General features: G+C 43.7%; 2 protein-coding genes across 2 annotated transcripts in view; one reads left to right on the top strand and one right to left on the bottom strand.

Moving 5' to 3' along the window:
- Positions 1–5,777: 5,777 nt before the first annotated feature.
- LOC119429195 (polyhomeotic-like protein 2) lies at positions 5,778–11,237 on the bottom strand. Its single transcript, XM_037696871.1, has 7 exons — positions 11,078–11,237; positions 9,593–9,758; positions 8,888–8,966; positions 8,692–8,803; positions 8,405–8,531; positions 7,211–7,442; positions 5,778–6,123 (listed from the first exon to the last, which is right to left on the bottom strand). The coding sequence occupies exons 2-7, from the start codon at positions 9,731–9,733 to the stop codon at positions 5,969–5,971; spliced, it is 846 nt and encodes a 281-aa protein (XP_037552799.1). The 5' UTR covers positions 9,734–9,758; positions 11,078–11,237; the 3' UTR covers positions 5,778–5,968.
- Positions 11,238–14,236: 2,999 nt separating this feature from the next.
- The window catches only part of LOC119429198, a gene marked incomplete at its 3' end in the record, with an annotated part of 31,472 nt that continues 19,467 nt past the window's right edge, over positions 14,237–26,241 (top strand). Inside the window, exons 1-7 of the mRNA XM_037696873.1 lie at positions 14,237–14,400; positions 16,191–17,286; positions 20,989–21,123; positions 21,397–21,571; positions 23,266–23,364; positions 25,624–25,715; positions 25,870–25,990. Coding sequence (XP_037552801.1) covers positions 14,237–14,400; positions 16,191–17,286; positions 20,989–21,123; positions 21,397–21,571; positions 23,266–23,364; positions 25,624–25,715; positions 25,870–25,990 — 1,882 coding nt within the window. The remainder of the gene's footprint in view (positions 14,401–16,190; positions 17,287–20,988; positions 21,124–21,396; positions 21,572–23,265; positions 23,365–25,623; positions 25,716–25,869; positions 25,991–26,241) is intronic.

Below are 26,241 nucleotides of genomic sequence, written 5' to 3'. Positions count from 1 at the left end.
AAACACTCAGAATGAACTTCACATCATGTCTCATAATTTTCCCACAATGTTGAGCCACGTCTGGTCTCCCTACGGTCACAGCTCAGTGAGACCCCCCCAGTGGTTTCCATGGTGGAGGTTCTGACCCTGCTGTGGGTCCTGACACGCAGCTGCTGCTCCTGGAGGCCGTTTGTGGTTGATCGGTGGAGCTGAAGAACTTTAATCAGAGACGGTCACACCAGTGATCCAAACTCCACAGCTACAAAACAGCAACGTCAGAGACCTGGGGCCCCCTCGGGGGTCTCAAACACTGTTGGATCGATGAACAAGGATTATTAAATGTCTAACTACACGCATCTGTAGCGACAAAACAAACGTTGAAGTCCAATGTTCTTTCTGGACATCCTCCGAGGACCCAGAGGTGACGCGTGTCGACCCACATCCAGGCCCAGACTTTACGTTTGTGCAGCGCAGGCTCGGACGAGTCGGCAGGAACAAACGAATCGGGTGTTAAAGCTCTAAACTAAAACACAATTTGATGTTTCTTTAGTTGAATTAATAACAAATACCAAAGAAATCAGATTTTAGCCTCGACATAAAAACTTGTCTGCACGCGTGTCGACACGAACTCGAAGGACTCGTCGACCGTGAGTCGAGTCTCACGAGTCGTTGGAGCCATTTCCTGTTTACGTTTCACCCACGCTTCATTTGTTCAGAAGGACCGAAGCGTTCGAAACATTTAAAGCGGTCGGGCGTGGTGGGATCACGGAGGATCTGGACGGACTCTCGGGTCTGTAACCTAAAGAGAAACTCGGACGTCTTCAGGGGACACCAGGTCACGCTCTCCGTCCTCGGCCCGGCGTCCGTCCAAACATCTGCCAGTTCGAAGCCGAACCGGATCTCACCGCGTCGTTCTTTACGTAGTTTTTAATGGACGTCGGCGGTGAACGCACTCGTGCTTCAAGGATTCAAACCTTGTGGGTTTGCTGACGTGAAGTTCAGGTTTTAACCGTTGATCGTCTCAGGTGGACGACTCGACACCTGTCCAACCAGCTGAGCAAACATCAAGTCATGCGCTGATGAATTTAAAACGTACAAACCTAAAGCGAGTCGAAAACGAAGTCGTTGAGATTATTTTGGTGTGAAATTAAAACCCGCTGGTTTTTAGTGGAGCAGGTTTCTACCTGGACTTGTTGGACCAGAGTCTGGATTCAAAAACAAGTCCAGTTTTAGTTTTCTGGTTCCAGCAGGTCGACCAGAACACTGAAAACTTCTGGCTCCGGTTATTTCCCAGCTTCTTCATTAAAGCTGTTTGACTAATCACTGATTTACCAACAGACTCCAGCTTGTTCTTCTGCTGCGTCACTTCCTGGAACATCTTCCCAGGTCTGAAGGTTTTAAAAGGAGCCGGCGCTGAATATCAGACGAAATATTCTGGAAAATTAAACAAAATGTTGAAAACACGAGCCCAGGTTTGACAAACGTCTGCGTTTCTCAAGAGGATTCCTCTAAACGAGCAGTTTGTACAAGTCAGGGTTAATTTAATAACGTCGGTTCTGGAGATGAAACAGGAAGTTCTTTCTGGACCTTTAAGATGCTTCTTCTGCTAATTTGACTTTCAGCTGCAGGATTTTCTTTTTATAGTTTGCAGCCGAAGCTCTGTATTCACAAAGCGAACATAAAGCGGTGAGGGCTGCGACTCCATTCACTGAGACTTTCTTCAGTTGAAACGTGTTTTGTGTTTAATCGTTGCGGACGGGTCCGGTTGTCCAAAACAGACTTAAAGACCGTCGGCTGCTCTCTGGTTTTTATTTCTGCTTTATTTTCTTGTGAACTACTGAGCGTGCCTTAATGAAGAAAAGAGTTAATTTATTGTTTGCTGTAATCGCTGATTTCTTCTTGAATGTTTTGTGCTGAAATTGAAATTTTTGGGGGACAATAAATCATTGAATTGTGAGAATTTGTGCTTTTATTTTGTCTGTTTATTCCACGATTTTCATGGTTTTATGAGAAAAATGTGACATTTGTGTGTTTAAACCATGATGGTTTCAAACTGAGAAACGATTCAAATGAAATCCTGACAAACGTCCATCAGGGACGGTGAGAGTCCGATTTCACAGCGAAACCACAATTTCAACATTTCACAGGAAGCTGGACTTTACATGTTCAACCATTTTTACACAATCACAGCTAAACATGGAGGGTTTAGTTGTTTTTAACACAGAACGTTCAACTGTGTGCTAATGTTGCAACGGTTTATTATCTGGGTGTCCAAATACTTCTTTAAAGTCTTCAGTTGATCCAAAATGCTGCTGCCAGTCTTAACTGGAGTTACTGGGAGAGATCATCTCTCCAGTTTTAGCTTCTCTCCATTGGCTCCCTGTCAAATCCAGAATAGAATTCAAAATCTTACTTCTACCCTACAAATCCCTCAACAACCTAGCTCCATCTTATATTACAGATCTTATTGTTCCATATTTTACTAACAGAGCACTTCACTCTCTGACTGCAGGTTTACTTGTGGTTCCTACAGTTTACAAAAACAGAATGGGAGGAAGATCTTTCAGTTATCAGGCTCCTCTCTTGTGGAACCAACTTCCAGTTTCTGTCCATGAGGCTGACACATTGTCCAGTTTGAAGACTTTCCTTTTTGATAAATCCTATAGTTAGGGTTGTCTTGTTATGCTGCTATAGACTTAGACTACTAGAGGACAAACTGACCTCATTTCTTTAAATGAATTGTTAAAATTGAACAGTTTTCATTTGATACTATTTCTATCTTAACATGTGATTCTTGACCTGCCATTGTGTATCTATTCCTCTCAAACCCAGCTGGTCCTCTTGTCCTGATCCTGGTTCTGCTAAAGGTTTCTTCCTCATGAGGGAGTTTTTCTTCCCACTGTCGCCTTCATGCTTGTTCAAGATGAGAGTTCAGTGATGGAGTTAAACTCAAAGCTGCTCCTCAGATAAATAATGTTCAATTATTATTTTTATATATAAATGTTTCTGTTCAATTATTATTTTTATATATAAATGTTTCTGTTCAGGCCCTGAGACGACTTCTGTTGCGACTTGGAGCTTTAGAAATAAACTGAATTGAAATTTATTTTTCAAAACTTCTGTTTTACTGACGTTTAAATTAAAGCTTTGAATTTTTACTTTAAAACCTTAATTTTTTTTTTACATCTCCTTCAACACTGTAGATAAATACAAACGTTCACCAGATGTTCGTTTGGTTAAAGAATCTCTGATACGACTCGTTTTGAGGCCGTCTCCAGTTTGTGTTGCTCCGCCCCCTCCAGAAAAGGCGGGAATCGCTGTGGCAACCAAGAGGTTCTTTGTTTTCTTCCTTTTAGGCTTTCTACAGAACAGGAAAAGTTTAGTTTTAATTAAAACAAATTAAATTTTAATTAAAAAAATAAAATACATTTAAGTGCATTAAGAAATGATTTAACTGATACGAAGCAAAAGCTTAAATTTTTCTCCCGAAGCTCAGCGAATATAGCATGACACTTAAATGAACAACAACAAAAACTTAAAAGGAACAAGGATCTAACAAATTTATTAAAAATTTCAGTGTAAAAGGACAAAAAACATCTCAAAGGACAGTAATGTACATAATAATCTAGAGGCGAACAGCGGGTCGGCAGAGCAGTTCTTGACTTTGGTAAAAGTTTCACGGCTTTTTAATTTATTCACGTCCAACCAGGATCACTCTGCTGCATTAACAGGCACTTCCTGTGTGCATAGACTTTACATGATCGCCCGAGGAAAAGGTCTTTCGCTCGGTCGAAACCTGATTCGTAGCTGTGCTGGTGAACGGAGCATTCACAGAAAAATGGTTTGAACATCAGAAACAGAAAGAGCCCCAAGAACGATTCAATCTAAAAGAAGTTAGAATTAATCAAATAGAGTGAGAACTTTCTTTAAAAAGTGCCTACATTTATATCTTGATTTTTGTTTTTGTGGCGTTCTTCTTGTTCCGTACAGAAGCGCCAGTTGTGTCGGACTGGATCGGTGCTCGTGTTGCGCAGCAGCTTCGTGTATTTTTGAGTTCAGTGCCGATACGTGATCCGTGTCTCCATCCGTGGTTCTGACTAAAACATAAACTGTCCGCTCTGAAGGTTTCTCTCCGGTTTCAGATGGACCTTCGTTCGTTTGGCTACAACAACAGATCCAGGGTGGATTTAGAGCGGGTCCGTCCAAACCGTTTGTCAAACTAAAGACGCGCTGAAAAAGAAAGTCCGGGGTTCTTATCAGGACACCATAGAACTGTTCTGGTCCTTCTCAGGTTCTATAACGATAAAACCACGACTGATGGGCGTCAGAAGTTAAGGGTGTGAGGAAATAACTGGATCCAGTCTTGGTGCTTCTACAGGATCTCAGGATCCTGTTCAGGGTCAGCCAGGAGCTGCTGATGAGCTGATCATCAGAGGAACAAACAGGTGTGTTAACACGCCGAGATGGAAAGACATCAGCAATTACCTCAGAGAAGCGTCTGCTTCTCCCCGTCGGAAGGGTCAAAGGTCATTTCCTAATGATCTGGAGTCCCTTGTTTAAGAGAACAATTATTAATGAGGACATTTAGGACAGCTGGAAATCTTCACAGTCACCCTGAAGGTCAGACCGTGCAATACTCTGAAATGAGCTCCATCTCGGACTCAACATGCCTCAGCAGGTCAAAGGTTGTGACGAGACTTCTGGGACTAACCCAAACTGGGTCCAACAGAACCACGAGTCCAAACACGGCAGCTGCTCTACAACAGAACGGGTCGGTCTGGGTTCAGAACCTCAGCCTGACTGAAACGCTGCGGTGGACCTTCAGAGAGCTGAGCAGAAACCACGAAGGAAAGAAGCGTGGACCAAAACTCCTCCAGAACCAGGAGACAAACAGAAAGCCACAGGGTTCTACAGGCTGCTGGGTCAGAACCTGGAACCAGTCCTTCACTCACAGCCTTTTAATAAATAATAACTCTGTGGAATCTGTCGTTTTTGTTCACGTCAGGTTTAGAGTCGAATCATTTTAGAACCTGATAAAGACCCGATCCGTTTATCATGACCCGGGAATAACAAAGGTGAACTTTTTCTTCCACCAGAAATAAATAAATACCCGACAGTGGAAGAGCTCCAGCTGAGCTTATTAACGGTAAAACTGCTGATGGAAACTGGTTCTTGTTCTGTCTCTAAACTTTGAAACTTAAATATAATTTTAGGCTCCTTTTCATCACAAAACAACTTTTTTATGATCAAATTTTATTATCAAATTTTAGCTGTTTTTTTATGAATTTCATAATGTTTTTATGAATTTCGTCATGTTTTTATGAATTTTGTCATGAATTTCATCATGTTTTATGAATTTCATCATGTTTTTATGAATTTCGTCATGTTTTTATTAATTTTGTCATGTTTTTATGAATTTCATGTTTTTATGAATTTCGTCATGTTTTTATGAATTTTGTCATGTTTTCATGAATTTCATCATGTTTTTATGAATTTCATCATGTTTTTATGAATTTCATCATGTTTTTTATGAATTTCATCATGAATTTCATCATGTTTTTATGAATTACGTCATGAATTTCATGTTTTTTTGAATTTCATCATGTTTTTATGAATTTCGTCATGAATTTCATGTTTTTATGAATTTCATCATGTTTTGTTGCTTTAAATGATGTCAGTGATCCAAATTCACCTTGTTTTAAATCAACACTTCCTGCTGGTCGTTGGGTCGTGCGGTTCTGTGCTCAGGTCGAGCACTGATCTTTTGACGAAGCAGGTTCGTTTGCTAAAACCACCGAGGACCTGAAACCAGAAGAAAACCTACCGGTCTATGAAAACTACAGCCTACAGAAGACGGCCCAGCCGTGGACTCCATGATTCCTGAAGTGTAGAAGTTGAGGTCGGGCGGTCGGGACCACAATCCAAAGATCCTGAGCGAGTCCCGTCTGTCCGGGAGCTGCCTGTGGAGGAGGTCTGAGTGCACGGTGAGCTACCAGTTTTTCAGCATGCTGATCTGAGCAAAGATTTTGAGCGCCGGGCCCAGTTTGATGTTCATGGTTCCCATGAGGTGGTCCTCCTTCAGCAGCAGCAGCGCCTGGCCGTCGATCTCCTGACAGCGAAACTCCTCGGCGATCTCCAAACAACCTGTGGCCAAACATGGACACCCGTCATGTGACATCGGAGAAACCTCGGGCAGGTAGCTGCCTCCGTGTGTCGGTTCGACGTCCGGATCAGCACCGGGCGATACGGACAAAAATGATTAACGCAATATTTTAGAGCCTTATCGTGATTCATACCATATATCACCGTTTTAAAGTTTTATTGTTTTACCAAACTTTGCCTGCATGGCTTCAGGATGGGAGGGGGCGAGAGCTATGAGGCGTTTGAGGGTCCTGGAAAAACTAAACTCCCTGTGAGTTGGATACAGTCATTTTAGGCTCCCAGCATTTCATGAGAACTAACGAGACGTTTCAGTCACACGAACGCTGAGTGGCGACTCAGAGGACAGGAAGTAGACCGCAGCCTGCGGTGCGTGCGTACAGCAGTTAATCCTAATAAAGTTGTCTAACCGATGATAAAAAGCCACCAGTCGGTCAGTGAGGACGCACGTGCTGCGTAGAAGCAGAACGTGGCCTCAGTGATACTCGAGCACGTTAAAACCTGAGACAGCGTCTTTAAATCAGCAGATCAGAGTTCCAACTCCCGGACTTCTCCCTGTTGGGACAACGTGCGAGTCGCTTTCCGTTTGCTGGGACCCTGATCGATACCACACCAGAGAAGAGTCCATGGTCCAGATGAACTGGATCTAAATTCAGATCCAGTTCTAGAACAAATCTACTTGGAAAAGTGCATATTGAGAATGATTCTACTAGTTTTCAGCGTCTGACCCGTAAAGATTTGTTGGTGGACGTTCGCCGACTACGGAGAGTTTATTTAAACATTTTGATGATGAACTCATTAAACTCGACAGAACAACCAGAATCTAGTAAAACATGTTATTCACGATCCTTAAATCATTTCCACTTCCTCCATCCGGTGTCTCAGACACACGTTTTCAGAATCGCTGGATAAAAACATTTTGGAGCTCTGCCAGAAAACACACTGCAATAATTCATACCGAGACTTTCAGTAAAGTTTTGCTGACTCGGATCAAAACTGCAGAACTGGTCGAGGTTTTGGAGTCACAGGAAGAGAATCTGAACCCGTGTCACGGCGGCGAGGCCACGCCCACCTGGCAGCGAGGAGATGAACTCGTAGACGTCCTCGATGTTCCACTGACCCGGGTCGCTGGGCAGGAAGGCGTGGGGCAGCAGGGGCAGGTCCGAGCCCGGACTGTGAGCCCACGGGGGGGCCGACAGAGGGGACGTCTTGCAGCCGGACAGGTCCGAACACTGACTGGAGTCGCCGTGCGCGGGGTGCACGGAGTGGCCAGCAGGAGGCGCTGCAGCAGGAGGAGGAGGTTTCTGCACACAGGAGGAGAGAACAGGAGACAAGCGTTCACGGCTCCTCTGATCTTTAGAGGAACCAAAGTTCGTTTAAATATAAATTTATTCTGTTTTCATTTTTAAAAAACTGTTTCCTGAAGGTGCATCTTAAAAAAATAACATTTTAAACTATAAAACAACATTAGGTTGATTTAAAAACTTTATTATTTTAAACAAAAATATTTTTAACCTTGGAAGAATTAGGTTTACTTTAATCCAAACTACTGACAGAAAGTATCAGAAAAATACGCACAAAATAATTTTAAATTAATAATTTGAAGATGATGTTTTGGTTAGAAGAGGCTAAAATATCAAATCTGTCAGTTGGGTTAAATTATGAATATAATATTTATTTTTAGTTAGAAGAATATAAAATCAAATTTAAAAAATGTGTGAATGTCAGCATTTATTTATGATTTTATTTAATTATATTGTTTAACATTTAGTCGGTCGGATGGATTTAAATATTGTATTGACAAATATTCCTCCACACAAATACACTAAGTTACTTTAGCTTTTAGCTACTGTCTTGCTAAATTAGCTTTTACCTATAATTTAGCTAAGTGCAGGTGATAGCATTAGCTTGTAGCTACCGCATTGCTAATTCTTGCTTTCAGTTTTTTTTTTTTTTCTACATTTAGCTTTTAGCTATGGTTAAGGTAACTTTGTGTTTTAGCTGTGCTGCTACTAATTTTAGCTTTTAACTGCAGTTTATGTTCCAGTTGTCTAATTTTAGTTTTTACTCAGTTTCGGCTTCTTCAGCAGGTTTCGGCTGCCCTTCGGCTCTCAAGTTTCCACAGAAAACACGTTTTCTTTGGATCTTTCTGACAGCTGTTTGTTTCTCCGTCAGCCTGAACGAGTTTGAATCTGGTGAAATAAAATAACTGATCGTGATCAACGCACCGAGTGGCGTTTCAGAATAAAAGCCCCGGTGGCCCCACCTTCTTTTTGGACTCCAGAGCAGTGGTCTTGTGGTTCCCGTTCAGGGCTCGTTGTTTCTTCAGGTATTCCAGGGTGGTCTTCCGGTTCGGGAAGAGGCCCATCCTCTTGGTGCAGCCCACGTTGTATCTACAGGCAGAGCTGACGTCAGAGTTCGATTTTTCTTTCTTCACTTTTTAAAACTGGATCTGACTGGGACTCGCAGCTCGGACCTGAGGGTTTGGTTCTGGTCCTGCTGGTCTGTGCTCCAGACCAGAGCTCAGACCTCAGGGCGGGCGGTGAAACTCACCGTTTGGCACAAACTGTAGAACAGAACCTCTTGGACCTTTTGAAGATGTAGGCGAAGTCCACCTTCCCGCAGAGCTCGCAGGTCAGCGTGGGCTCCGGCGGAGCCTTCAGATCTGAGGACACAACAGATCTCAGACCAGCTGAAGGCAGCGGCACAGAGTCCTGGAGGCGCCGAAAACAAAACCTGAAACTTTTACCCTTTGATGCGAGGGCGTCCATCTTGGCGTCTGCTGCTCGTCTCCTGAGACGCTCTATGGAGAAAGACGGGTGCTCCACCTGCAGGAAGGTAAACAAGAACAGGCGGTGCTTCCACGGTGCCAGGTGATCATGTATCTACCTGTGTGTGTCTGTGTGCATGGATTGCTCATACAATAAGAGACGTTCTGACCACTGCTGCTCCTTAAAATACTCACAACTTTGGCAAAAATGGGATTTATTACAATTTCTTTGGCCTTTAAAACGGGTCAGAATAAAACCAGCGTTTCTTAAAGTAATGCATATCGCCCGCCGCCTAGACTGCCAACAATTAAAGACCTGAAGCGAACCGTTAGATCTCTTAGAGATCTCTCTGGATGGGCTTTATTTAAACTTTACCTTTACAACCATTTTTAAAAATACTGAGCTAAACTTTGGTGTGGTGGAAGCTGAGAGTCGTCAACAAGATCGTTGTGCGACACTTTGGCATGCAATATGGCGGGCGACAGGCATTCTTTAGGGAAATTCTAGGCCTTGAATTAATGGTGTTATTAACAGACCTGCTCAAACAGGACGTCAGTTAACGCGTTTACTTCAGTCCTACTTTAAGAAGCGATTAAACACCAAACTGACCCAGTTTACGTGTTCGCCCTCGAGACGTTGGGGTGGAACTTCATTACCCAGGATTCAGTGTTTCTGGTACTCACAGGAAAAGGTTTGGCTCCCTCCTGGATAACGAAGCCTCCGATCAGGTGGGTGAGGATGTGGGACTTGTCTGGGGCCTGCTGGGCGGGTTTACTCCCTCCATCGTGTTGGCTGCTGGCAGTGCTCCCGTTCCCAGAGGTCATGGCTGGAGCACAGGCCGCCCCTCCCCTGTCAACAAACAAGTAAACAAGCACACGCTGCTGTTTTATCACAGAGATAACAAACAACCCGAAGCACAGGTTCGTCCTGCGACACGACTTATTTTGTGTAAACACTTCAGCGTTTGGCAGAGATGGAAACACTTTATTCTAATCTTTTAAGGTTGTGATCAATAAGCTGTACTGTTTCGGACTTCAGCTGGTTTCTCACTCGGGTTCAGTTTTTTTTTACCTGAACTTTAGACGTTTAAACCTCCAGAAATGTAAATCAGACATTAAAAACACCGAAACTCTGGGGGTTGAAGGTAATCATGTGATCAAATTGAGCTTTTCTGAGCACATATTTCCATCAGAACGTGTCAACTTCGTTTGAAATGTTTTATTGCAAATTGAATGAATTTATTTTAGACGTTATGAAGTGAGCCTAATATGTCGTATCAATTAAGATTTCAATTTGTGGGACTCGTACAAACAGGTCTCTCTTGTAAAAGAGTCCTCGAGGCTCAATGAGACTAACCTGTAAAAATAAAGGTTGAAAGAATTAATATATTTGGCGCCACAAACAAAAACTAATCTGAACAATTTTAAAATGAAGTCTGGTGCTCCACAAACAAACAATGTTCACTGAACATAATGTGGACTTTTTTAATACTTTGTTTGTGAACGCCACTCATTTCTCTTGGAGCTCTGTGCCACTGACATCTTGACAAAACATACGATCAATTAATTATTAAAATAATTTATTTATAGACCAATTAAAAAAAACAAAACCTAACGTGTCATATAAATGTAAAAGTCGAGTTGTGAGTTTCATATTTCTGGTGCAACAAATAAAACATGTACAATTTATGAATCAAGTTTGGAGAGCCACAAAAGCTGTGAATCGAAGCTCCAGATGCTTTTTATGTTGAAATATTTCCCTTTTCAGACACTTTCATTCAGCCGATTTAAAGATCAGACCTTAACGCGACAGGTGAATTTAAAAAACGGCTTCAAGTTTCCAGCATTTTGATAAAATCACAAAAAGAAACTAAACTGTTGGATTTTTGAATGAAGTCTGGTTTCACACACAAGCGCAGTTTGCTTGACCTGCGGGTGAACTGTTGTTGTTCATGAGACTTCTAAACTCGTTCAGATCTTTCTAAATGTTTCTTTTAAGAGTTTAAATCACACAAAATAGATTTATACCGACGTGTGGATTAAATCCATCCTGTTTATTAGATTAGTTAGGAGCTAAGTTAGAGTTGAGCGCGACGGGATCTGGTGCGTTAGCTCGATTAGCACGTTGTTTATGATCACCGACTAACAGCTGGATGTATTAATACACACTTTTCTGCGACCTTCGGTCAGTAGTCGTAGTTGAACCGTCCCGACCAGGCGCCCCGCTCCGTAACAACAATGGTTGAGAAGAAAAGCTCTTTGTTCAGTGGCTCCAAACCAAACAAACGCTTTCATTTACTTTTAAACTCCGCCCGCCTGGATCGGCGAGGAGCCGGCGTGCGAAATATTGAAATGAAAAATAAGTACTTGAAACGAGCTGAGCTCCGTTACACGCGCAAAGTTAGTAACTGTTCCATGTCTTCACCATGATTCACCCGTGCGCTTTTCGAGCTGCGCGAGCCCGACCCGCAGCGGAGTTCCGACCAATCAAGTTACAGAAACTGACAGCGACCACTTCCTGTTTTGGACGTTCAAAATAAAAGCTTGCTTCGCGATGCCGCTGTATGTGGAGCCGCGAAGTCCGCGCCGATGCTCTTGTTTTGAAAACGTATACCTTTGTGTGTTTGAACGGACGTGAGCTTTACGGAAGCGTCCGTTTGTTTTGGAGAATGGAAGCAGAAGCGGACTGACGCCCCCTGTGACCCAGGACTCAGTCAGGTGCCTCTGGTGAATCCATCGTAATGGGACAGTTAAAAAACACCTAGAGATTCATTTAGAAACTATGGAAACCCCGAGGTGCCACTGGTCTTTAAAGGCAAACCATGAAATCAATATAATCTGGATTTACATCAGCTGTTTTCCTCAGAACATGAAATTCTGAAATGTGGGTATGCACTCGGTGTAAACAAAGTACTTTTATCTGCATATGGTACTCAACAAATCTGAGCGTAAACACATCAAAATTCTCCGTTTTGTCCAACTCAGACAGCGTTTACATGGAAAGCCTTTGATGATAGCTGAAAGTCAGAAATTTTACTTACACATTTTTTAAATTTAAGGACACATCCATCCTTCCATCATCCAGCCATCCATCCATCCATCATCTTTACCCACTTCTTTCTTTTCGGGTCACTGGTGTCCATATCCAGCGGTCACTGTGCGAGAGGCAGGAGACGCCCTGGACTCCAAATCTCCAGTCCATCACAGGGACCCATAGAGACAAGCGAGACACATATTCTATTCAATTCAAGAATACTTTATTAATCCCAAAGGGAAATTAAATGTTGTAACTCATTATCCTCGTTTCATTAAGAGATGTTATAGATGCTGATGCTGTAGGCAGACTCTTGTAAAGGTCCGTCCCACAGCGGATCTGAAGAAACTGGCTGCAGATGCTATTCGATCCGTCCACCTGGACTCGGCTGGTCTCTCAGTTCATGGGGCTGCAGGACCGCCTGAATGCCAGGCAGAACTCCTCCCAGAATAATGGCCACTCCTCCCAGCAGCCCGCCGAGCTCCTCGTTGCTGCAGACAGACAGCTGCAGGTGCGGGGGGACGATACTGGTCCTTCTGCTGACACGAGCCATGTTTCCTGCTAGTTCCAGGATTTTTTTTAGGAGCTCTTGGGATCTCAGTGGTCAGACACTCGAGCACAGCCGACAGGTAGACGGGAAAGCATCCACGGGCCCTCCTTTTCAACTCATTTGAGATTTGGCACTGTAGCAGAGATATTATTTGAGCTTTTGAGATGTTAATCAGCTGCTCCTGGTTGTAAACAAAACACTTTATTGTCATGTTTACGCATCATAACAAATGTCCAAAAGTAAAAGAAGTTTTAGTAAAAATCCTTTCAGCTGCACAGCATCTGACACCAGAGGAAACAATCGTCCAAATAAAGCGATTTACGTCCAGAAAACAGAAAGTAGGTAAAGTTTCCAAAAGCAACATCTCAGAATGAATGTCACAGAGCTGCTCCAACATGCAGCCACCCTGAGCAGCACGAACAGAACCAGCCTAACATGCATGTTTGTGGTGTGTGGGAGGAAACCAGTACCCGGAGAAACCCCACACAGCACAGAGAGAACATGCAAACTCCACCCAGAAAGGTTCGCAGCCAGGAGTCATCCAGCGACCTTCTCACTGAGAGGCAGCAGCTCTATCAACTGATCCACCGTGTTGAATGAGAGTAACAATAATTAATCAGATCGCCGTGAGTTTCGGTGTAAACGACGTTTTTGGCAGAACTCTGGCCGACATTCGACTCGTCTTGGCAGAACATTTTGTTTTAACTGGATGGTTTCCTGCAAAGATCTGCTTTTAATCAAAGTCCATGAATTTAAAGTCAGGACTTTGAAAAGGTCATTCCAGAAGCTTCATGTTAGCCTGATTTATCCAATCAGACACCAGAGCTGGTGTGTCATGGTCCTGGTGGACGCACCTGGGTCCAGGCGCCAGCTGTCCAGCTGTTGAGTTGAGGTGAAGCTGAAGGATTTGGACGTAGTCCTCCTCCTCCATCTACCAGCCCCACAGCATGGTGCTGCCACCACCGTGCCTGACAGTTGGTTCAGTGTTCTCAGGTCTGAAAGTCTCATCTGGATTCAATCTTTCTTGTCTTTATGTCCAAACGCCTCCATCTTCGTCTCGTTTGACCATCAAACGTTTCTCCAGAAGACACTTTGTCCACAGGGACAGCTGCAGGCTTCAGTCCAGCTGAGGTGGACCTTCTTGGTCCTCTGTAAAACCTGATTCACTGCAGGGACACTTCTGTTCCTGCAGTCTCCAGTTCTTGGAGACTTGAGTCTTGGTGGATGCTGAACATCTGAACCAGTTTTCTGGTGAGTTCAGTCCAGTAAATGCTGTCAAACCTTTTTTAATGTTATTTAAAAATGTATATTATTCTCTGTTACCCGATTTGAGAATAAAATAACAAAGTGTGAATTAAACTGATTTTCTTTTGTCTGAATTACAGGAAAATGTCAGTTTGAGCACTTCCTGTACAGATAGACTTTCAGAATAAATTTAAGAATTTTGAAACAGAAGTTTTTTTTTTTTTTTTTACTCTATTTAGAAATACTTTATAAATATTATAGGCATATTTTCTCCTGTTTTAATGTTAAGTGTTGCAGCCGTGAGGTTTAAATGAATGGACGAGTTTTATTTCAGTTAATTAAAACTGCTCATTAATTGGAGCAGATTAATTAGGAAACCGGAAGTTGTGTTGGCGCGGTGCTGGTGGACAGGGGGCGGGGTTATCTCCGCTGGTCTCAGGTCGGTCTCACTCTGAGGTGGACCCGTGTGAGGTGCTGGTTCTGCTGCAGGTCGGGTCTCATGTCAGAGCTGGACTTGATGAAAAAGAAGCAGCGTTTCGCCTCTGGGACCCATTTGTCCTCGGCCTCCCTGAAGAGGAGGTTTTTAAAGAAGAGGAGGTGGAGGAGGAGGAGGGTGACTCCGGAGGCGCAGCATGAGGAGGACAGCGACTGCGAGCCGTGCAGGTGAGACACTGAGGATGAGACACAGAGTGAGACACTGTGAGGGTGAGACACTGTGAGGGTGAGACATTGTGAGGGTGAGACACTGTGACGGTGAGACACTGTGAGGGTGAGACACTGATTATGAGGGTGAGACACTGAGGGGGAGACACTGTGAGGGTGAGACACTGAGGGTGGGACACTGTGAGGGTGGGACACTGAGAGTGAGACACGAGTGAGACATTATGAGGGTGAGACACTGAGAGTGAGGCAATATGAGGACAGCAACTGTGACCCATGCAGGTGAGACACTGAGGGTGAGACACTGAGGGTGAAACACTGTGAGGGTGGGACACTGAGTGTGAGATATGGGTGAGACATTGTGAGGGTGAGACACTGAGGGTGAGACACTGTGAGGGTGAGACATTGTGATGGTGAGACACTGAAAGTGAGACACTGTGAGGGTGGGACACTGAGGGTGAGACACTGTGAGGGTGGGACACTGAGTGTGAGATATGGGTGAGACATTGTGAGGGTGAGACACAGAGTGAGACACGGGTGAGACATTATGAGAGTGAGGCACTATGAGGACAGCAACTGTGACCCATGCAGGTGAGACACTGAGGGTGAGACACTGAGAGTGAAACACTGAGGGTGAGACATTTTGAGGGTGAGACACAATGAGGCAAAAATATGTGAGAGTGATACTGTGTGGATGAGACACTGTGAGGGTGAGACACTGTGAGGGTGAGACAATGTGAGGATGAGACACTGTGAGGATGAGACACTATGAAGTGAAACTATGTGAGAGTGAGACATTGTGAGGTAAGACTCCATGAGAGTAAGACTGCCTCAGTGTGAGACTCAGTGAGGGTGAGACACTGTGAGGGTGAGACATTGTGAGGGTGAGACACTGTGAGGGTGAGACTGGTGAATCTGAGTTCTGGTACCACATTAAGTCCAGCTGAAGGAACAAGGAGTGACAAAAGGTGTTTTTTTTTCTGTGTTTTTCAAAGTCCTGATTTATTCTGTTGTTTTTCTGATTTAGATTCTTTTAAACTATTTTAAGACTTTTGTCGTCTAACTTCTTCTGCAGACTTCGTGTAACTTTAAAAACACAAAATAACTTTTATACTTTTCTAAATCTTTAACTATTTTCACCACAGGAAAACGCAGAGGTCTGTTCAGAAACATTATTCTCTTTAAAATCTGCTTTTACCTCTTTTTCTACATTTAGCCTTTTGTTCATTTTAGCTTTAGCTATCCTTTAGCTACTTTTAGCATTTTGCTGCTTTTTGCTTTTATCATTTTGCTAATTTTAGCTTTCAGCTACTCTTTTTTTAAACTTTTTGTTTTAGCCTCATGTTTACTACTTGTAGCAAGTTTTTATTACTTAAAAGTTTTAGCTAGCCTTTTACTTTTTAGTGTTTAACCTTTTTATTATTTTTAGCTCGTGTTCTGCTTCTGGTAGCTTTTAGCTAGTGTTCTGTTTTTTTAGCTTTGTAAATTCAGCTTCATCTTTTTCAGCAACAACTGTTTAAAACCCATAAATGAGTGTTGCAAACGGTTGCAGTACTTTGATCGTGTCTGTCCAGAATGGACCAGATGTTTTTATGTTCCCGTTCAGGTAAGATCTTTCTCTGTATTTGGTTCTTGGTTGTTCGGGTCATACAAACTGACGGTTTAGTTTCAGGCGATCTCCAGAACTCTAAGTTGTGCGTGTTTTTGCCATAATTGTCCCAAGAGACAGTAAAAAGGTTGTAAGGCTGTTTATCGACCTCTGATGCGTCACCGGTTGTTTTCCTGCGTTCCAGATGTTTCATATTTTCCACGTCCAGCAGCAACCGCACCGTCCACCGGATTCTGACCGCCTGCCTGCTCTCCTTCCTGGCTCTGCTCGGCTCCGTGTCCGTCGACCTCAGCGCCAGCTTGGACCTGCTGCGCTCCACGGAGGCCGCTTACGACGAGCTGACTTCCTGCAGGACGATAACTCTTCTGCAGCTCGTCAAAGAGCTTCAGAAGATGAGGCGTTTCTTTGCCACAAACACGAGCGATGAGACTCTGGACACCAGCTTTCCTGCAGTGGATCGTCTCTGTGATGAAGTGGAGAGTTTTAGTGACGGCCGTGGACTCCCTTGCAGCGTTGAGGTGTCTGAATTTTGCCAGGAGACGATGAGCCACATTAAAGACGTTTTGAACACCTCCTTCGACGCTAACAGCACAGGTTCTGCCTTGACTCGGGCCATAGAGAGACTTCTCGACACCTGGGGCTCGGTAGAGGATTCTTTGGTCAAAGCCAAACAGAACTCTAACTGGAGAGACGTTTTGTCTGCCAGACTTCTGGTGGTGTTCATAGAGCTCAACCATCAGCTGATGTTCTCCCATCACACAACGGCTCTGTCTGTCTTTCAGCTCAGGTGGACTCGCACTCTGAGCTACCTGAGCTTCGCCCGGGCCATGACAGAACGCCTGAACCGCTGCTGGTTGGAGAACATGAACCAGGAGATGAAATCTTGTGTTTTTGACACGAGTCAGTGGCAGATTTCTGGGGCTGGAAGTGACAACTTGTCCGGGTCTCACACAGGAATTCAGGTTCTGATACAAACCCAGCGTTGCCTTTTTGATCGTGCATCCTCAGCTCTTCTGTCGAAGTCTCGGTCCATGTCCTCGAGTCTGAGTATGAGGATCTGCCTGCTGGCATTAGCCTGCCTCATCTACCCGGCAGTGATGTTCTCCTTCAAGCAGATGACTGAGTGGATTCAGAACTACGCCGGGAGGCTGAAGGAGAAGTCCGAGGACCTGAAGCGCCAAAGGCAACTGGCTGAAGATCTGCTGCACCAAATGTTGCCAAAGTCAGTCGCCAAGCAGCTACGAAAGCACAAACACGTTGAAGCTGAGAGTTACGAAAGAGTAAGTGATTTAATCCAATACAACATTCCTACACTCAACGATTTTTCAGGAGAGATTTAAGTTCTGTCGTTCAAGAATAAACACAAACGTGGTGTTGAAGTGCTTTAATGGAGGCAGGAAGCCAAAGTAACCAAAGAGCGAGTATAAACTTACTGGGAGGTCAAAGGGTAGACAAAATACTAAACAGGAAGAGATTAGGATTATATATGAATTATGGCTAAGAATATGTTCCCGAAATTAGTGTCAGAAACCCATTGTGGGCCATGAGACACCAAGGGATTGGTCTAGAGAAGATCTACAGAAATCAGATTAAAAACAGATTAAAGGAAAGATAAGTCCATAAAAAGTCGTACTGGTCCATGAGCTTCTTTGTTTAATGAATGATGAAGGCAGCAACAGAACCACATCATCTGCAAAAAGCAGAGACCGTCCCTGCGGTTCCCAAACCGGACCCCCTCCTTTCCAGGTCTACGCTTTGGGATCCTGATCTCTTGAATCTGGGACCGTGGCTGTCAACCAGGAACGGGTGGAACGCTCCTCCAGGCCAGGGGTGAGTCTTCGTTTCAAACTAAAACGTTCAAGTATCTGGGCGTCCTGTTCCTGAGTGATGGAGTGATGGAGCCACCAACTGGACCTCATCCACAGGTGTTTCAGTTTGTGGTCTCTGGAGTTACTGGTCCATTCAGATTCGTGACCCCGCCTATGGTCAAGAAGTTTAGGTCATGACCAAAAGAACAAGATCCTGGATCCTAATGGCTTCTGAGTGGCCGAGCTCAGCCTTAGAGACAGGGTGAGGAGTGAACAACGAAAGGCTGAGACACAGAAGACAACCGGACTGTGCAGCCACGATGATGGACTGAAGACGGTCTGGGAGCGGAGGCTTGAGAAGGCTGAGGTTGAATAGATGCAACAGGTGAGACTATTGACAGGGAACAGGTGTAAGTAGGCAGGGCACGACTGAAGGGTCAAAGAGGTAACAGGTCCAGGAGGGAAACCCAGACCTCCCTCTCACCAGAGCCAATCTCCAGCTCCTCCTGGGGGAACCTGAGGTGTTCCTGGGCCAAAGAGGCTATAGAATCTCCTCCAGCATGTTTTGGGTCTGCCTCAGGATTTCCTCTCAGTGGGACAAGACAGGAAAACTTCCAGAGGGAGGCACCCAGGAGGCATCCTAACCACATGCCTGAACCATCTCAACTGGCTCCTCTGGATGAGGAGGAGCAGCAGGTCTACTCTGAGATCCCCCCTGAATGGACCATTTGTTGGTCTGTCATTAGAAGGTCAAGATGACCTGAATGTTCAGAAGTTATTCTCAAAAACATGTTTCATGTGGGGGTTGGCACGGTGGCTTAGTTGGTAGAGCTGTTGCCTCTCAGCGAGAAGGTCGCCAGATCAAATCCTGGCCGAGGATTTTTCTGGGTGGAACAAAGTCCATGCTCAATAATCCAGGTATACAATCCAACATTTTTCAGTCAGGACAGTTTCTTTTTTTGTTGAAACGTTTCGCCTTCGATCCAGAAGGCTTCATCAGTCGAGGAAACACACAACAAAACTGATTCTTCCCCCAACAGCTTACTCCAAAGTGGAACAAACCAGTTCTGCTTGTGATAAGATGGTCTCTTTGGTACGCCACCAAAGAGTTTGCATGTTCTCTCCGTGCATGCGTGGGTTTTCTCCGGGTGCTCCAGTTTCCTCCCACAGATCTAAAACATGCATGTTAGACTGACTGGTAACTCTAAATTGTCCCTAGGTGAGAGAGAGAGAGAGAATGGTCCTTTGTCTCGTTTGTCTCTATGTGTCCCTGTGATGGACTGGAGACCTGTCCAGGTGTCCCCTGCCTCTCGCACAGTGATGGCTGGACATGGACAGAAGTGACCCCCACACGACCCGAAACGGGTAAAGATAATGGATGGATGGATGGATGGATGGATGGATGGATGGATGGACGGACGGATGGATGGATGGATGGATGTTTCACGTGGCAACATTTTACTTCCAAATGTCGGTTTTATTAGACGTTCAAGGCAGATAAAACCGATCGCTCAGCTTCTGAGATGTCTAGTTTCTCAAACTGGGAACGAGCTGGAGCTGTCAGTGAGTTCCACTGAAACCAGCACCTGAGGGACAGTTACTGATGGAACCTGTCAGAATGGTCCAGTTCTGACGTATCTTTGCTCAGACTCTGTAAGGAGCTGGCATCACACAGTGAACATTAGAACTTGGTGGGGTTTCTAGGGATCACATCGTGGGACCGCTTGAATCTCCACTGGTTGCACTGTTCAGGTGTCCAACATGTGGAGCGCATATTGGCCTGATGTTGGATCCAATGGGTGCATGAAGACCTCCACACAGGTTCCAGTCTCCCAAGATGAACCACACAAGACGTGATCCTTGTGCACTAAAGTGCCTCGTGTCTCAGCGAGCGACATCAGCTGAACTACAGGTGCTCGCAGGGATAAACTCAGGGAATTATGACTCGACTGTTAATGTGTGTGTTTTCCTTCTTGCTCCTCCACAGCTGTTACTCCAGCTTCGATGGTAACTGGTAGAAATGGACAACAATATCGAGAACAGTTTAGTTTCCATAACAAATCTGGATATCACGATGCCGCCCGCAGAGGTTTATAAAGCCATGCGAAGGTTACATCTGTGAGATCCACAGACCCCCGACTGAATGTTTGTTGCCTTTGTTGCCATTGTTGGAGTAATTACCTGTAATTGCCCTGTTCCATATTCATGTGGAGATAAAACAAGTTGTACGGCTGAAAATGCGTCAGGCTCATTAAAGAGGTTTGAAGCAGCTGCACAAAAAGCTTTTTCTGGTGAAAGGAGGATTCTGAGCACGAGTTGGAGCGTTCTGGAAGGAAAACGTGAGACTCTTTGTGGAACGTTCCCCGATGAAGAAGTCTTCGAAAACTTTCTTGAACTCTGCTTTAGCTGCTGGTTCTGTTTTCGTCTTCTCGTGCTACTTTTAAGTTTTAGCTACTCTTACTGTGACTTTTAGCTATGTTGCGCTAATTTTAGCTGTCATTTACCTCTTATCTTCTAAATAGCCTTTAATATTTTAGCTAGCATTTTTCTCCCTTTCCTGTCAGGTAGTGTTTTGCTACTTTTAGTTAGCATTTTGTTACTTTTATCGTCTATCTAGCCTTTATTATTTTTGATTGGCCTTTTACTATTTTAGTGTTGAGCTACCATTTAGCTATTCTTAGTTTTTTTTTTAGCCTTTTGCCTCTTTTGGCTAGCCATGATCTCCCTTTGCTTTCAGGCAGCATTCTGCTACTTTTAGCTTTTAGCTAGCCTTTTGCTATTTTTAACACTAACAGTTAGCTATGGCTTTTAGCTAGTGTTTGGCTTCTTTTTGTTTGACTAAACCAGTTTTAGCTTCTTTTATAAATTTCTGTAAAGACATTCGGTGCCCAGCATCACACTGAACATGTTTGTTTTTCAGTTATTTGCTGTTTTCTTGTCTGAGTCGTTTTAATTTTGTTGGTAAACACGAGTCTGATGACATCATGACACCCAACTAAAGACAGATGTTTTGATCGTTGCTTCAGACAGAATCCTCAAAGAGCAGAACCTTGAATATAACTTTATGTCATCATTTTATTTATGTCGTATGTTTCAGTGCGACTGTCTGCAGACGGGGAAACGAGAGTTGTCTAAGATCTAAAGATGTGACGGAGCCTCTTGTCTTCTCTGCAGGTGACCATTTTCTTCTCGGATATCGTGGGCTTCACCGCCATCTCTGCGTCCTGCGCTCCTCTGCAGGTGGTGGAGATGCTCAACAGCCTGTACATGTGCTTCGACACCCGCATCGACTCCTACGACGTCTACAAGGTGACACGGACACACGAACGCACAAACATTTGGCCGTCCTGTTCTCCAGCCTGCTCTGAGAACTGAAGGCAGAACTTCTCGTAAACCTGGATTCTTTGAAAGATGAAGGTGTCTTCTGCTGCCTGGCTTCGTGCATCAACGCTCCCATCAGCTGCTCCCTCAGCTGGTTGTGACCAGTTGGAGTCCTCCAGCCACAGATTACGACGACTTTAATCCAAACTTCTCCTAGGTTTCTGTTAATGGGCTTCTGTTGGTTTAATCTGCTCAAACCAGGTGGAGACCATCGGAGACGCCTACATGGTGGTGAGCGGCCTCCCTGAGAGAAACGGCGACAGACACGCTGATGAGATCGCCAAGATGGCGTTGGACCTGCTGGCGGCCGTCAGACAGGTGGTCATCCCTCACATGCCCAACGAAAGGCTGCAGCTGCGAGCGGGCATCCACACAGGTGAGAGGAGCCGCGGCAGAACCTGCCCTCCTCGCTTTATTCAGAAGTTCTTACCAACGCTGCTCTAACTTCACAGTAACTTTACTGCCCTCTAGTGTTCCTTGGGGGGAACGGACCTTCATGAAATCCCATTATAAATGCTTTTTAAATGCTTTTTATTTGTCCTTCTCTTTCAATCGGGCCGTCCCACTTCACTTTCAAACTCGGGTCCCCCACCAGAGGTCTGGTTCTGAGGGTTCTGCTCAGTATCTTGGTTGTTCCTGAGCTCTTCAGGACGGAGATCTCTGTGGTTGTTCCTGCGATCTGTTCTGTTGGAGCCACTCTTCCAGTTTGAGGGTCACAGCACCGAGTGCCCCAGTGACCACTGACTGGGACTACTGATGCTTGGACTCTCCACAACTTCTGCAGGTCCTCTTTCAGCTCTTGTTGTTTCTCCAGCTGCTCCTTCTTCATGACGTAACAGTCACTTGGGATTTCTCCATCCATCGCCACTGCCTTCTTCTCTTGTAGTCGACCACCACAAGGTCTGATTGGTTAGCCATCACCTGTTCGATGGTCTGGATCTGGGAGTCCCACAGAACCTTAGTCCTTCCATTCTATTTCATGGCAGCACGATGGCTCAGTGGTTAACACTGTTGCCTCACAGCAAGAAGGTCCTGGGTTCAATCCCCGGTTGGACCTGGGCAAAAACATGCATGTTAGGCTGCCTTCATGCCCAGGCCTCCCTTACAAAAGAGATCTATGATCTCAATGGGATTTGACTGGTTTAATAAAGGTTTATAAAGGTTACATAAATGTTACATAAAGGTTAAATAAAGGTTAATAAATTGATAAATTCTCTGTGGTGTTTCCCACTTTGACTGTAGAACCTCCAGTCCATACTCAGAACAGACGTTCCTGTATAAAATTTCCAAATTTCATTGTACTCGGGTACAATGACGATAAAGTTCTATTCTATTCTATTCTATTCTATTCTATTCTATTCTATTCTATTCTATTCTATTCTATTCTATGTTTATGTATATTATTCCAGGTGTTCCTGTATATGTTCCAGATGTTCAGATGATGTGCAGACATGTTCCTGTTTTTAATATTCTACATCTCTTTACCACCTAGCAGTTTTTGTTTTGTTTTTTAAATACCATTTTCTTTTCTTTGTTCTTCTCAATGTGTGCGCATCATTTATGATTGTCCACTGTTGTCGTCACTCTTTGTTAAATTCAGGTCTCTTTAGTAAATGAGTCCCGAGGCTCAATGGGACTAACCTGTATGAATAAAGGTTGAATTAATGTATTACTCCCTGCTATTTTAAACTTAAGGAGCTAAAATAAAAAGTAATTTAATTGATATTTTTATTTCAGGTTGACATAGCTCTAAAAGACTGTGTGTGCGTGCGTGTGCGTGTGTGTGTGTGTGTGTGTGTGGACAAAAGTATTTAAAAAATAATACAGGCTCTGTTAGAAATGCAACCCTAAAGTCACAGCGCCATCCAGTGGTTAAAGAAGGTTTATTCAGTGGACGATCAGTTTTAAATAAACCAAATTATTTAAAGATGATATAACATTTGATTCCATGAACTATCCGACCCCTAAAACAAGAGATGAATAAAAACAGGAAGATCTGTTTCAGAGGAACTCTTCATCCACAGTCAGCTGTTTGAAAGTCACGAGTGTTTTTGTTGTGCGGCTCCTCAGGTCCGTGCGTGGCGGGGATCGTGGGCTACAAGATGCCCAGGTACTGCCTGTTTGGAGACACGGTGAACACCGCCTCCAGGATGGAGTCCACCAGCCTGCGTACGAGCAACATCTGTTTCTTGAGCGTGATCTTTAGTTTCCAGAGAACTCTTCAACACGAGCAAAATGTGCTGGCTCAGCTTTTTTATCTTGAAACTACAGGTGCTAGTCACAAAATTAGAATAAAAGTTGATTTATTTCAGTAATTCCATTCAAAAAGTGAAATTTTTATATTATATTCATTCATTACACACAGATTTCAAATGTTTATTTATTTTAATGTTGATGATTATAACTGACAACTAATGAAAACCCCAAATTCTGTTTATCAGAAAATTAGAACATTGTGAAAAGGTTCAGTACTGAAGACACCTGGTGCTGCACTCTGATCAGCTGATTAACTCAAAACACCTGCAGAGACCAAACAGTCCATGCTCAATAATCCAGGTATACAGTCCAACAATTTTCAGTCAGGTCATCTGGACAGTTTCTTGTTAGTTTTTTTTTTTTTTTTTTGCTGAAACGTTTCACCTTCCATCTGGAAAGCTTCATCAGTCAAGGAAACACACAACACAAAACTGATTCTGCAAAGTCCTTTAAATGGTCTCAGTCTAGTTCTGTAGCTACTCAATCATGGGGAACACTGCTGACTTGACAGTTGTCCAAAAGACGACCATTGACACCTCGCACAAGGAGGCCAAGACACAAAAGGTCATTGCTAAAGAGTCTGGCTGTTCACAGAGCTCTGTGTCTAAGCACATTAACAGAGAGGTGAAGAGAAGGAAAAGATGTGGTAGAAAAAATGTACAAGCAATAGAGATAACTGCACCCTGGAGAGGATGGTGAAACAAAACCCATTCCAAAATGTGGGGGAGATTCACAAAGAGTGGACAGCAGCTGGAGTCAGTGCTTCAAGAACCACCACGCACAGACATATGCAAGACATGGGTTTCAGCTGTTGCATTTCTGGTGTCAAGCTACTCTTGAAAAAGAGACAGCGTCAGAAGTGTCTCGCCTGGAACTGCTGCTGAGTGGTCCAAAGTTCTGTTCTCTGATGGAAGTAAATTTAGCATTTCCTTTGGAAGTCAAGGTCCCAGAGTCTGGAGGAAGAGGAGACACAGAATCCACGTTGATTGAGGTCCAGTGTCAAGTTTCCACAGTCAGTGATGGTTGGGGGCCATGTCTTCTGCTGGTGTTGGTCCACTGTGTTTTCTGAGGTTCAATAGACTTCCTGCTTCCTGCTGCTGACCAACTTTATGGAGACACAGATTTCATTTTCCAACAGGACTTGGCACCTGCACACAGCGCCAAAGATACCAGTACCTGGTTCAAGGACCATGGTATCCCTGTTCTAAACTGGCCAGCAAACTCTCCTGACCGTAACCCCATAGAAGATCTATGGAGAGGAAGATGTGATGCACCAGAGCCAACAATTGAGAAGAGCTGAAGGTCACGATCAGAACAACCTGGACTCTCAGAACCTGAGCAGAGACACAGACTGATCCACTCCATGACACGATGCACTGATGCAGAGATCCAGACACGAGGAGCAACAAGTACTGATGCTGCACATGTTCATACTTTATGTTCATACTTTTCATGTTTATACTTTTCATGCTCATACTTTATGTTCATACTTTTCATGTTTATACTTTTCATGCTCATACTTTTCATGTTCATACTTTTCATGCTCATACTTTTCATGCTCATACTTTTCATGCTCATACTTTTCATGTTCATACTTTATGTTCATACTTTTCATGCTCATACTTTTCATGTTCATACTTTTCATGCTCATACTTTTCATGCTCATACTTTTCATGTTCATACTTTATGTTCATACTTTTCATGCTCATACTTTTCATGTTCATACTTTTCATGCTCATACTTTTCAGTTGGTCAACAGTTCTAAAAATCCTTTTTTATTGGTCTTAAGTTATATTTTAATTTTCTGATATATTGAATTTGGGGTTTTCATTAGTTGTCAGTTATAATCATCAACATTAAAAGAAATAAACATTTGAAATATATCAGTGTGTGTAATGAATGAATATACAAGTTTTACTTTTTGAATGAGATTAATGAAATAAATCAACTTTTTCATGATTTATATGACCAGCGCCTGTACATCAGTAAAAATAATTTACACGACTTGGGATTTTCCAAGCAGCAGATTTAAGGAACATTTTAGAGGTTTAAGGAATTATGTTGAATATAAATATTAAAAAAGTTTTTCCAGAAGTCAGAGCTGTGATGCACAAAGAATCAAAGATCTCAGAGTGATGGTTTGTTGTTATTTAATTTAATTTTTGGTTCCAGCTCAAAAAATCCACACCAGTTCAGAAACGTACCTGGCTTTGATGAAAGACAACGCCTACGAGCTGCAGCTCCGCGGAGAAATCGAGGTGAAGGTAAAACATCTCAGCTACACCTGTTTTTAAAGGAAACCTTTTCAGGAATCTTGTGCAGGTTTTAGCGAACGAAACAAAATGATATTTATTTGGACTGCTCTTTGTGTTCCTGTCTGCGGCCTGTTGGTCGTCTCGGTCATCGTTCCTGCGTCAGGGGAAAGGCAAGCTGAACACGTACTGGCTCGTCGGCCATAGAAACTACAGCGTGCAGAACGACAGTCTGGTTTGCAACTGGAACCCCAACATGGCCAGGAAGAAGAAGATGGTGGCCGGCAGTGAGGTCTCTGTAGGAAACGTACGTGTAAATATCTTCAAAATGCTTAAATTTGTTCTCATCTTGAAAGCCACGTCTGACAATATATTGATTAATGTTTACAGTGTTTGGTAAAAACAATCTTTATTGGTTTTAATTTTCTTGGAAACATTAACTCAAGTCCAAACACTTGGTTATTCAGTCAGCTGTAATTAGCAGCTTTAGCCACTAGATGTCCCCAGAGGCCACACAGAGTGAATATTGAACAAAGTT

The sequence above is a fragment of the Nematolebias whitei genome, unplaced genomic scaffold (genome assembly GCF_014905685.2).
Source record: "Nematolebias whitei isolate Nwh7 unplaced genomic scaffold, NemWhi1 Nwh_scaf_65, whole genome shotgun sequence".
Lineage (NCBI taxonomy): Eukaryota > Metazoa > Chordata > Actinopteri > Cyprinodontiformes > Rivulidae > Nematolebias > Nematolebias whitei.
Note: the sequence above shows the minus strand (reverse complement) of the source record. Positions and strands in the feature narration are given on the sequence as shown.

Excerpts from the sequence above, each read along its gene's own strand:
- LOC119429195 (XM_037696871.1), bottom strand. The coding sequence starts at position 9,733 with ATGACCTCTGGGAACGGGAGCACTGCCAGCAGCCAACACGATGGAGGG. Across the intron at positions 8,532-8,691 it reads TCTACAGTTTGTGCCAAACG|ATACAACGTGGGCTGCACCA; the intron begins GTGAGTTTCACC and ends CTCTGCCTGTAG. Across the intron at positions 6,124-7,210 it reads GTTCATCTCCTCGCTGCCAG|GTTGTTTGGAGATCGCCGAG; the intron begins GTGGGCGTGGCC and ends GTTTGGCCACAG.